Raw genomic sequence first — 12906 nt, 5'->3', positions numbered from 1 at the left:
GTAACTGGCAACGGGACCTGAGGGCTGAAGCAGAGTAGAACGGTGCAACAACATTGCTCGGGCACCTCCATTTTGGAGGAGGTGCCTTATATATGGTAAAGTCCTCCGGCCATTGGCCGGGGACTCCTTAGGACGGCGCGCGCGGCCCCTTTAAGAGGGAGGGAGGGCGCACGCGCGCGCCCTAAGCACAGTGGCCGGGAAGGAGCGCGCGCTGCCAGCAGAGCGGGAGAGGGACGCCGGGCACGGAGCAGAGCGGTGAGGGGAACAGCGTCCCTGCCTAGCAGAGGGCAGGGACGCCGGCACTACATATTGTATGTGCATTTCTTGGTAGATATTAACAAGGAGGAATTACTGGTTCCCTTTAAAAAGAGATTAGCTGAGTATGGAGTTTTACAGACAATGTTGCAAGGGAGAAAAATATGCATTCTGCTATCTCACAGAAGAAAAAACCCAAAACTATCACTTAGGTTCCATTTACATGGATTGGCTGGTGGAATGATATGACCACAGATCGGTGAATTTTTCCCGATCGGCAACTGTTTGAACGAGACCAAAGCAAATGAGGTGTACATAGAAATCTGTAATAGATCGTTCAGTGTACATAGGCTGTCATATCTTTCGTTTACACATGACTATTCACTGCCGAGAACGATGATTTTTGTGGTACAGCACAAAAGATCATTTCACCTGACGAACAAGCGTTTTTGCTCGTTCATCGAGTGATCGGCAGCCTGTTTACACTGAAAGGTAAAGCGTGATATTCGTGCTTTTTAACAATGTTCATTCATTTTTCTCCCTTTAGGAGAGGTGGCTACCCTAGAAGTCAACGTCTGACCCTTTAATGAACCTTTCAACATGACCAGGGATAAATGCCAAGCCTGGAATTCATCTACAGGCAGCCTGTTCGGCCTTCCATTTTATCTTAAAATTGACAACTCAACAATTGTGAAAATACAACCTCCTTAATCCACCCAACAGGAGGCAGAAATCCTTGACACGAGCACAGAATAAAAGTGAAAAGAGGTCAAGGGGGTGGGTGTGAGACAAAGAGAAAAAATTTAGACAAGACAAAAAAATGTTCCTAATGTTGAAAGAAGTTCCACAATGGAGCTTCCCTTAAAGTCAGCAGTAGAGTAGACACTACACTGTCGGCACTTAAAGAATAATTGTCAGGGTAAAGATGGCCATCTAAACATCAGCTATTATTATACAAGTAGTTTCCCATCGAGTTAAGAGCATTTTTCCCTAAATTGTTCTCCAGAGCTATATTTATATTGGAATGGTCAATATTCTTCAAAAGCCTTTGGTTAACTCAACGTGAAAACGAGGCTTACAAAAGGAATTCAGGCTAATGTTGGGATCTACCAGGAGAAAGAAAATGAAGTCTTATTCCCCTATAGTAAGTTTCCCAGGATTGATGATATAAAGCTGCAAAAATAAACACCCCCACATAATTACCGTGATCATAAAATGTAGGAGTTAAGAAAAGAAAACAAAAAAGGAAACCCAACCTCCTGGATAGAAAGTAGCAATGATATCGATAACGATCTAATACGTGCTCCTGGGGACCGGCACAACTTTTAGGCAATGTTCCCATCACATTATACAGGAGGTTCTGCCTGCACCTGTGTTATTATAGGAGTAGCCTTACACTGTGCAGCTACTGTATATTGTGTGGTGTCCTACTAGATGATTATCACATTGAGGTTAACAGAATATATAGTTTCTGGCTGGGAAAGTCCACTAGATCACATGAACTGTCCTACATTGCCCTCGGATAGCCTCCAGCAGGACCCCATGCTGCTTCCGTAAAGCCTATACATCGTGTCGCTTTAACTTGTATGTCCCAGTTGCCTTCTCTATATTCTACATTATGGGGTTTTTTAAACAAAAAAATTGCAAAGTTTAGTAACTTCTTTAACTTACTTGGCATCTGAAAGTTGCACTCATCATAGGTCCTAGCAGGACTTCTGGATGGCATCAGACAAGTGACAGTGTTTCCGGTATCAACACGTAACAGCAGTTGTGTATGAAGGGGGCTGGCTGACTGTTCATATCATTAGCTAAACCAGCCCCCTTCTGTCTATATATCACCTGCTGAAAAAGGGCAGGTAATCTATAAAAACAGCTCAAAAAACAGCTCTAAAGTGCACTTTTCAGGTGAAGCACTCAGCCCCTTCATGAGCACAGCACAGAGTGGCGATAGGGGCAATAGAAAGTCTATGCGTCCATATACCAGTCTAAACTTTCTATTGGGACCATACACACATTGCATTCAGGAGCTGAGTGCTTAAGCCTACTGAAAAGTGCATATCAGATCTGTTTTTAGAGCAATCGATGGAGATTTCAGGTTTTGAACCCCCAACAAATCAATGATCAGCACATGTATGGGGGTATAATATGTTAATGGAAATCACTCAGCATGCTTTTGGCCAAGTAATCTGATAGCAGAATAAAATAGGGTCGGAGACCTTGATTCCAACAACGCATTAAGTACTAGGCTGTGTGTTGGTACAATAAAATAAGTGTTTTATCATCAGAAGATTATCATTAGAGGACTGGGTGTCTCGTGCCTCCTAGTCCTCCTGCTGTGTAACCCCGCCCCCAACCACTGATTGGTAACTTTCTGTGTACACTGTTCATTGACAGAAAGTGGCCAATCAGTGGTGTGGGCGGGGCTATACACAGCTCAGCATTCACAGCTCTGCAGCAGAGAAAAACAGGGGGCTTATCACAAATGCGGCACTAAGGAATCTGGGTCTCTGCCCCTACATCATGCGGCTTTCAGAAAAGGAAGCAAAAACCTGGTGACATTCCTTTTAAAGAAGCCAACAATTGGTAAAATATGAAAAATACTGAATTTATATAAAGCATTTTAATATATTTGAGAACTATACATTACTGTCATTTTGGCATTATATGGCAGTGTTATTTTTTTAGTATTGGGGGTCTAGAGGGGGACTATTAGTTTAGTCACCTTTGATAGAAAAAGCTCCACAGTGGATAAGAAGTTCTCTGTAGAGATTTGTGGACCTAGAACATCACTTTGCTGCTGAGGAGGAGGAGGAGGAGGAGGAGGAGGAGGAGGAGGAGGAGGAGGACTGCGTCATTTGGGCCCATGGGACATAGTAGGTGAATCAGATCATTCAGGAAGATTTTAATGCTTGGTTGCCGCCTGCCCTTTCATAATGCTACTATGGAATCAGACGACGTCAAGTGTCTACAACTAAATGAACAAATAAAATGGAACTAGTAATGATAAAAGATATATCAAGCACATAGAAAAGTTTTCCCATGAAAATTTTAGCCAGCAGCGAAACCATTAAAAATAAAGGTGCCTTAATGGCAATTAATAAATGGAGGGAATAGAGATAGAAAAAGAAAGCAAATCACAATGATGGCTAATTAGACTTAAATAATTCCCTCTGTATTATTGTATCTTCTGAGTCACGGCTGTAAAAAGAGGTGAAGATTACACAGACCGAAAATAGCGCGATGATGAGAAGGTACAGAGATAAGGGATAAGCAAGGTAGAATACGCCTGGATTCTGGGGGGCTCACCATTTTACACAAACCAAAGTCACTTGTGAAGTATAAAAGCACAATACAATAGAACTGGACCATAAAGTATGACGTCAGACAATGCTATATTCTTCTACAATATGGACAAGATCCATTAATTCAGGTTTATCGCTCAGTCCCATTGTCCCCGGTGTAAAACATCTGGTCCCTCGCCCTGCCGTCTGCCTGTCTGTGTGACAGAATGGCTGGTGCCAAAGAGGTCACGGATACCAGCGAGGTCCTGTAATAGGGACCACCGGTGTAACAAGACAGGTTGTGAATGTTTTTTCCAGCCTAAATATTCCATTACCTGTGAGTGATATTATTGAAAAGTGGAAAGATCCGCAGCAACTGAAGTAGAAACTAAGCAATCCAGTGTCACCGAGTGCGGAGGAACAGAGGGCAGAAGAGTCACCAACGCTCTGCTGACTCCATAACTGCAGAGTCACCTCCACTGGTAATAACATCAGCACAAACATAATGAGCCAGGAGCTTCATTGCTCAGGTTTCCATGGCTAAGCAGCTGATTTCAAGCCTTACATCACCAAGCGCAATGCAAAGCGTCGAATGGAGTGGTGTACAGCAGCCGACAATGGGTTCTAGAGAAGTGGAAACGTGATATGTGGAGTGACGAATCACACTTCTCTATCTGGCATCTGATGGACGAGTCTGGGTTTGGTGAATGCCATGAGAACGTTATCTACCCGACTGCATTGTGCCTGCTGTACAGTTTGGTGGAGGAAGGTAGTGTTATAGATACATTTTTCAGACATCGGCTTAGGCCTCTTAGTTCCAGTGAAGGGAAATGTTAGCCCTTCAGCATACAAGACAGTAGCTTCAATCTTTGTAGGAACAGTTTGGTGAAGGCCTTTTACTAGACCCCATGACTGTTCCCCACTGCACAAAGCAAATCCATAAAGACATGGTTGGAGGGAGTTTGGTGTGGGAAAACATGACTGACCTCAACCCCATGCAACACTTTTGGGATGAACTTAATTGGAGATTGCGAGTCTAGCCCGCTCCTCCAATATCAGTGTTTCATCCAGAAGAACATTTGTGAGGTCAAAGATTAACCAAACACCTCCAAAATCTTGTAGAAAACCTTTCCAGAAGAGCATAAGCTGTAAAGGTGGTGGAACGTCACATTATTAAAAGTCTTTGGATGTAGAAGTGGAGGTCCTAAAAGTTCCTGTAGGTATAATGTGCAGATGTCTCAATGCTTTTGTCCATTTAGCATATCTGGCCCAGCCCAACCCCCGCTACGTTATCCCTTCATTCACAACAATCCACTGCCCTCATTCATAGATGGAAATGAGTGAAAGCATGTTCTGTATGGGATAATCCCCAGGAAGGATTCCCTCGTAAGTACTAGGCTAAAAATACTTTAGGTACATTTGCTGCTTGGTCTTTGTAGGTGGTGATGTAACAGATAGGAGAAGCCAGAAGGGGACCACCAGGGGGATTAACATATTTACTTGATTTATAAATACAGCTGCCGAGATGTAGAAAAGGCCGGGAAATCCTTCAGCTCCGGATTACAGGAATAATATGGGATTTAAGGGGAAGCCTTTTACATGCCCATTCACAGTGAGGTTATATAAACCATGCTTCTATTATCCCCCTATCTAGGACTGCTCATCACTCAACTGCGATGTACCCAAGTGCCAGCCCCGGTGCCACTCCTGTCCGTAGTTTCCTAAAGACCTCATTCTATAGGGGATGTCAGGGCTCCAATGAAGAGTCTGCAGTCACGCTATGTGACTTCACACCGCAGAGTTGTGACAGTGAGTGATGTGCACACCGTTCCCCTGCAATCCCCGGGTGGATGGACCGACTAGATTCACAAGGCTTCTCTCAGTACAAGGAAATTAGGAAGCACAGGAGTCTAGAGGGCACGTGTCCGCAAGTATGCAAATCACATACATGCCGCTATGTGACCACCTACCCACACGGGCAATACCGGGAATCGTGACAGTGTGCACAGCAGCTTTAATCTAATGTGATAAAAGTATACAGCAGCTAAGATAACAGCCATCTCTTTACATAATGATCCCGTATATAGGTGCTCATCTCTAGGATATACAAATAGAATGAGTGAACGCCCAAATAGTCAATAAAATACATATTTTTATTATTACTGCACAGATATAAAAACCCTGCCAACTGGCAGAAAGGTAAAATTACATAAAAAGGTGAATGGAACAAGCACAGGAAAACGTATACAAATAGTGGGTCTAAGAGAATGGCATTATCATTGAGATATAATATATAGACAATATATTGCAAGTATTATAATCAGGTAATGGAAATATATACATGAAATGGTCATGTGCATCCAAGTGGAATTGAGAGATAGATAACCATAATATATATACACATACATACATACATATACAGTGAAGGAAATAAATATTTGATCCCCTGCTGTTTTTGTAAGTTTGCCCACTGACAAAGACATGAACAGTCTATAATAAAAGGGTAGGTTAATTATAACATTGAGAGATAGAATATCCCCCCCAAAAAATCAAGAAAATCACATTGTATAAATTAAATAATTTTTTTTTGCATTTTGCAGTGAGAAATAAGTATTTGATCCCCTACAAACCATTATGAGCTCTGGCTCCTACAGATCAGTTAGACGCTCCTAATCAACTCGTTACCTGCATTAAAGACAGCTGTCTTACATAGTCACCTGTATAAAAGACTCCTGTCCACAGACTCAATTAATCAGTCAGACTCTAACCTCTACAACATGGGCAAGACCAAAGAGCTTTCTAAGGATGTCAGGGACAAGATCATAGACCTGCACAAAGCTGGAATGGGCTACAAGACCATAAGTAAGACGCTGGGTGAGAAGGAGACAACTGTTGGTGCAATAGTAAGAAAATGGAAGAAATACAAAATGTCTGTCAATCAACATCGATCTGGAGCACCATGCAAAATCTCACCTCGTGGGGTATCCTTGATCATGAGGAAGGTGAGAGATCAGCCTAAAACTACACGGTGGGAAATGTTAATGATCTCAAGGCAGCTAGGACCACAGTCACCAATAAAACCATTACTCATTACACCTTAAAGGTTTAAAATCCTGCAGTGCCCGCAAGGTCCCCCTGCTCAAGAAGGCACATGTGCAGGCCCGTCTGAAGTTTGCCAATGAACACCTGGATGATTCTGTGAGTTATTGGGAGAAGGTGCTGTGGTCCGATGAGACAAAAATTGAGCTCTTTGGCATTAACTCAACTCGCCGTGTTTGGAGGAAGAGAAATGCTGCCTAAGACCCAAAGAACACCGTCCCCACTGTCAAGCATGGAGGTGGAAACATTATGTTTTGGGGGTGTTTCTTTGCTAAGGGCACAGGACTACTTCACTGCATCAATGGGAGAATGGATGGAGCCATGTACCGTAAAATCCTGAGTGACAACCTCCTTCCCAGGACATTAAAAATGGGTCGTGGCTGGGTCTTCCACGAAGACAATGACTCAAAACATACAGCCAAGGCAACAAAGGAATGGCTCAAAAAGAAGCACAGTAAGGTCATGGAGTGGCCTAGACAGTCTCCAGACCTTAACCCCATAGAAAACTTATGGAGGGAGTTGAAGCTCCGAGTTGCCAAGCGACAGCCTCAAAATCCGAATGTTTTAGAGATGATCTGCAAAGAGGAGTGGACCAAAATTCCTCCTGACATGTGCGCAAACCTCATCATCAACTACAAAAAACGTCTCACTGCTGTTCATGTCTTTGTCAGTGGGCTAACTTACAAAGACAGCAAGGGATCAAATACTTATTTCCTTCACTGTATAACTGTATGTGTATATATATATATATATTTGGTTATCTGTCTCTCAAATCCACTTGGATGCACATGACAATTTAGTGTATATGTTTCCTTTTCCTGATTATAATACTTGCAATAAATTGTCTATATATTGCATCTCAATGATAATACCATTCTCTTAGACCCACTATTTATATATACGTTTCCCCTGTGATTTTCCTGTGCTTGTTCCCTTCCCCTTTTATGTAATTTTACCTTTTAGCCAGTTGGCAGGGTTTTTATATCTATGCAGTAATGATAAAAGTAAATATTCTATTGACTGTTTGGGCGTTCACTCATTCTCTTATTAATATAATAAAAGGACGCATATAGCAAAACGTACACATTATTCATCTACTATACAGTCGTCTGATTTAGAAGCATTACTAGGAAATCTTAATCCTAATAATGCCACTAATAATGTCCTAATAAAGTCCTAATAATGCCACTAAGCTGTTTATGTGCATCTTCCCCATCTAGATTTCTCTCTATGTAACCACTTTAGTAGGTAAAGGATTTCATCACATTAAGGGCTTGTGCAGACGACCGTATTATCGGCCTGAGTGCGATCCGTCAAAACATTGGATCGCACCCGGACCAATGTTAACCTACAGTACAGACCAAAAGTTTGGACACACCTTCTCATTTAAAGATTTTTCTGTATTTTCATGACTATGAAAATTGTACATTCACACTGAAGGCATCAAAACTATGAATTAACAAATGTGGAATTATATACTTAACAAAAAAGTGTGAAACAACTGAAAATATGTCTTATATTCTAGGTTCTTCAAAGTAGCCACCTTTTGCTTTGATGACTGCTTTGCACACTCTTGGCATTCTCTTGATGAGCTTCAAGAGGTAGTCACCGGAAATGGTTTTCACTCCACAGGTGTGCCCTGTCAGGTTTAATAAGTGGGATTTCTTGCCTTATAAATGGGGTTGGGACCATCAGTTGTGTTGTGCAGAAGTCTGGTGGATACACAGCTGATAGTCCTACTGAATAGACTGTTAGAATTTGTATTATGGCAAGAAAAAAAAGCAGCTAAGTAAAGAAAAACGAGTTGCCATCATTACTTTAAGAAATGAAGGTCAGTCAGTCCGAAAAATTGGGCAAACTTTGAATGTGTCCCCAAGTGCAGTTGCAAAAACCATCAAGCGCTACAAAGAAACTGGCTCACATGAGGACCGCCCCAGGAAAGGAAGACCAAGAGTCACCTCTGCTCCTGAGGATAAGTTTATCCGAGTCACCAGCCTCAGAAATCGCAGGTTAACAGCAGCTCAGATTAGAGACCAGGTCAATGCCACACAGAGTTCTAGCAGCAGACACATCTCTACAACAGCTGTTAAGAGGAGACTTTGTGCAGCAGGCCTTCATGGTAAAATAGCTGCTAGGAAACCACTGCTAAGGACAGGCAACAAGCAGAAGAGACTTGTTTAGGCTAAAGAACACAAGGAATGGACATTAGACCAGTGGAAATCTGTGCTTTGATCTGATGAGTCCAAATTTGAGATCTTTGGTTCCAACCACCGTGTCTTTGTGCGACGCAGAAAAGGTGAACGGATGGACTCTACATGCCTGGTTCCCACCGTGAAGCATGGAGGAGGAGGTGTGATGGTGTGGGGGTGCTTTGCTGGTGGCACTGTTGGGGATTTATTCAAAATTGAAGGCATACTGAACCAGCATGGCTACCACAGCATCTTGCAGCGGCATGCTATTCCATCCGGTTTGCGGTTAGTTGGACCATCATTTATTTTTCAACAGGATAATGACCCCAAACACACCTCCAGGCTGTGTAAGGGCTATTTGACCAAGAAGGAGAGTGATGGGGTGCTACGCCAGATGACCTGGCCTCCAGTCACCAGATCTGAACCCAATCGAGATGGTTTGGGGTGAGCTGGACCGCAGAGTGAAGGCAAAAGGGCCAACAAGTGCTAAGCATCTCTGGGAACTCCTTCAAGATTGTTGGAAGACCATTTCCGGTGACTACCTCTTGAAGCTCATCAAGAGAATGCCAAGAGTGTGCAAAGCAGTCATCAAAGCAAAAGGTGGCTACTTTGAAGAACCTAGAATATAAGACATATTTTCAGTTGTTTCACACTTTTTTAAGTATATAATTCCACATGTGGTAATTCATAGTTTTGATGCCTTCAGTGTGAATGTACAATTTTCAAAGTCATGAAAAGACAGAAAAATCTTTAATTGAGAAGGTGTGTCCAAACTTTTGGTCTGTACTGTATGGCACACGTCCAATTTATGTCCTTAGACAGTCTCTCTGAGGGAAGAAAAGTAGAAAAAACAGAATTAAAAAAAAAAATTCAGCATGCCTGAGTTCAGAGTTTGAGCAGATATTTGGATCATACTCGGCCATGCAAGTCAACGAGTGAGTGGAAATCGAACTGCGCTCGGATGACATTTGAGTGCAGTCCGATTTCCGTGCACTGACAGAATGGAGAAGATGGACATTTTTTTTTTCTTCATCTTCTCCGGGAGAATCAGATCACACTGTGCTCGCACTATGCTGTCATTAGCATCATCGTCCCGATTCACTAGGATGAGATAATCTACAGCAGTCCGCACCGGCCCTAATAATGCAGTATGTGATGCACACCATATGGACACAAGTATTGGGACGCACCACTTAATCCTTGATTTCAGGTTCTTTTTTCAGCCCCATCATCACAGGTGTATAAAATCCGGCCCCTCGTCATGCCATCTTTCAAACATTTGTCACAGAATGGGTTACTCTATAGGGAAAGGGTCACAATTTCCCGTACTAAGCTGCCCCCAATGCCATAAAGATAATGTAATGTTCATCTTCTAGCATGTGTCCATAAAAGCAAATGCCCCAATATATAAAAGTAAGAAAAGAACCTGTTTATCTGTACTCACCTATGTAAATCCCTGGCTTTCTAAGTCATGTGGGTGGAGCTGGACATCGGTTCAGTCGTGCATGCTTCCTCAGGGAGCCCCATGATGTTGGTGGACATGCCTACTGGGCAGAGGAGATGACTGCACAGATATTCAGCGCCATCCACAAGACTGGAAGCCAAGGATTTACATAAAAAGGTGAGAAAAGAATAAATTAGTTTTTTTTTTTTTACTTATTACTGGGGCGTTTAGCTTTACAGACACATCTTAGGAATAAACATTACTTGTCCCAAGAACATTAGGGGCAGATTAGCAGAGCATAATCAAGCGACAGGTTCCCTTTAAAGATCTGACCTAATTAGAGTGTGGGTCCTGTAATAGGATGCCGCCAATGTAATAAGTCAGTCTGTGAAATATTTGGGAGGGAAGAACTTTCAGTATTGTGCGTGGCAATACTGAGAAGTGGAAGCATTAAGGAACCACAGCAATAAAGACATGAAGAAGAGGAGACCATGTAAAGTAACAAAGTGGGGTCAACGAGTGGGAGAAGAGTCACCAACGCTCTGCTGACTCCATAAGAGAGGAGTCCAAACCTCCATTAGAAGGAACATCAGCACGAAAAAAAGCTCCGGGAGCTTCTTGGGTTTCCTTTGGCTGAGCAGCTGCTTGCAACCTCGCATCACCAAGCACAATATCAAGTATCAGATGGAGTGATGTAAAGCAGCCGCCAACATGAGGAGTGATGGATCACACTTCGACCATCTAGAAATGTCCACAGGGTTATTTATAGAGGGTCGTCAGTAGTAGGACACCCATTATCTAGGCAGTCTTTAGCACAGAACGATATTCTACAAAGATGGGAGCAAATTCTCCCATGCAGCCGTCATAAAATGCCCCTCCACCACTGAAAAGTTCATTTTATCTCACCTCCTCTCTCTTGTTAACCCGTATGCCATCGTCTTAACCTATATTTCCTTAGCTACAGTAGAATTGTTCTGTATTAAATCAACCTTTCTATTAAAAAAAAAAAAAAACATATATGCCCAAATTCTTCAAGACTAGCGTTGTACCCACTGATCTCAATGAGGGGATGCGTTGAGTCCGAGCCGCCTGATTAAGATAAGTGTTAAGCATTTTGCAACTTTTCAAAGTGTTTTATGCCATTTTTATTTTTTTTGTAAAAACACTTTCGATGACTCGCCCCCTTCTCATTTCCTCACCCCTTTATACGCCCGCTGATGAAGCAGTTATGCCCAGCAGTTCCTGGGCGGTCTTAGTTTACAGACCGGCATCACTGCTCGATAAATTAAAGACCAGCAGGTGAAGGAACAGCAAGGGTTAATTGAAGGGGGCAACTTTTTGTTCCTTTTTTCATATTAAAATTAGTGGGTGACCCCTTTAAGAAAGATTCAGTTTGCTCATACTCACGCTCATTCATATTATAGCTGGAGAGGTCGGGGTAACTTCTCTGAGTAGGTCTTGTTGCTGGAAAAAAAAAAGTTACATTACGGAGACATATCTTAAAATACGAAAGATTGAAAATGGAGATTTGTTGTACTGATCACTCAATGAGAAAAATCTGTAAAACTTTACTAAGAACTTTAAGAGAGCAAATATAATATAGAACTACTCGTATTCAGTCTGAATACAGCTGTAGATCATACAGTCTTCAAGCATGTGGATAAACTGACGCTTATCCTAAGGAGATACACACTGGAATATTCCTGAGGAAGTCACCGCTAGAGATGAGCAGTGTTCGACTAGAACCGTTCGCCAATCTCAAATTCTAGCTGTTTTGGGCGGTGTTCGAGTCGTTCGACGAATGAGAACGATTTGCAGGCAGAAGTCTCTGGTAGCTGACAGGTGGTCACGGTACGTGATAGCAGAGCAGGTAGTAGTCTCTAGGTTTATCAGACAGGTGGTCACAGCAAGTGACGGCAGAGCCTCCAGGCAGGCTGGCAGGAAACAGGCGGGCGCTCCCAGGTGAGCGGGCAGACCGACAAGGCAGGTAACAGGCAGGTAACAGGTGGGCGCTCCCAGGTGAGCGAGCTGACGGACACAGCAGGTAACAGACGGATGCTCCCAGGTGAGCGGACTGGCAGACAGGGCAGGTAACAGGTGAGCGCTTCAGGTGAGCAGGCTCGGCAGGTAACGGGCAGATAACAGGCTGGCAGGCAGGACGAGGAGTCAGGCTAGCAGCGGGACCTCAGGGCTGAAGCAGAGATCAGAAACTGTGCAACAACTTTGCTCGGGCACCTCCATTTTGGAGGAGGTGCTCTATATATGGGAGGACCCTCGGCTATTGGCCGGGGACTCCTTAGGACGGCGCGCGCGGGCCCTTTAAGAGGGGGGGATAGCGTGCACGCTCTAAGCACAGTGCCCGGGGGAATGAGCGCGCTGACAGCAGGCTGAGAAGGAGAGCGGGGAGCGTGGTGATAGGAACGGCGTCTCTGCCCGGCAGGAGGCAGAGACGCCGAAGCTACAGGGCTGCGCGCGCCGACAGCAAGCTGGGAAGGAGAGCGGGGAGCGAGGAGGTGAGAGGGACGGCGTCTCTGCCTACAAGAAGGCAGAGACGCCGATGCTACATGATGCTCTATTCTTTCTGTTCTAAATTGTCGGGTACCGATGCTGAATTGCCGGCCGGCTTTTTTAAAGAGAG

General features: G+C 43.6%; 1 protein-coding gene across 2 annotated transcripts in view; it reads right to left on the bottom strand.

Moving 5' to 3' along the window:
* Positions 1 to 12906, bottom strand: part of SH3YL1 (SH3 and SYLF domain containing 1) — a 117646-nt gene that overhangs the window by 27215 nt on the left and 77525 nt on the right. For both annotated transcript variants that reach the window (XM_073674237.1, XM_073674238.1), the window contains exon 9: positions 11676 to 11732. In XM_073674237.1, the coding sequence (XP_073530338.1) occupies positions 11676 to 11732 (57 nt within the window). The remainder of the gene's footprint in view (positions 1 to 11675; positions 11733 to 12906) is intronic.

The sequence above is a fragment of the Phyllobates terribilis genome, unplaced genomic scaffold (genome assembly GCF_046119375.1).
Source record: "Phyllobates terribilis strain yellow unplaced genomic scaffold, ASM4611937v1 Scaffold_3__8_contigs__length_932513732, whole genome shotgun sequence".
In the NCBI taxonomy this organism is placed as follows: Eukaryota; Metazoa; Chordata; class Amphibia; order Anura; family Dendrobatidae; genus Phyllobates; species Phyllobates terribilis.
Note: the sequence above shows the minus strand (reverse complement) of the source record. Positions and strands in the feature narration are given on the sequence as shown.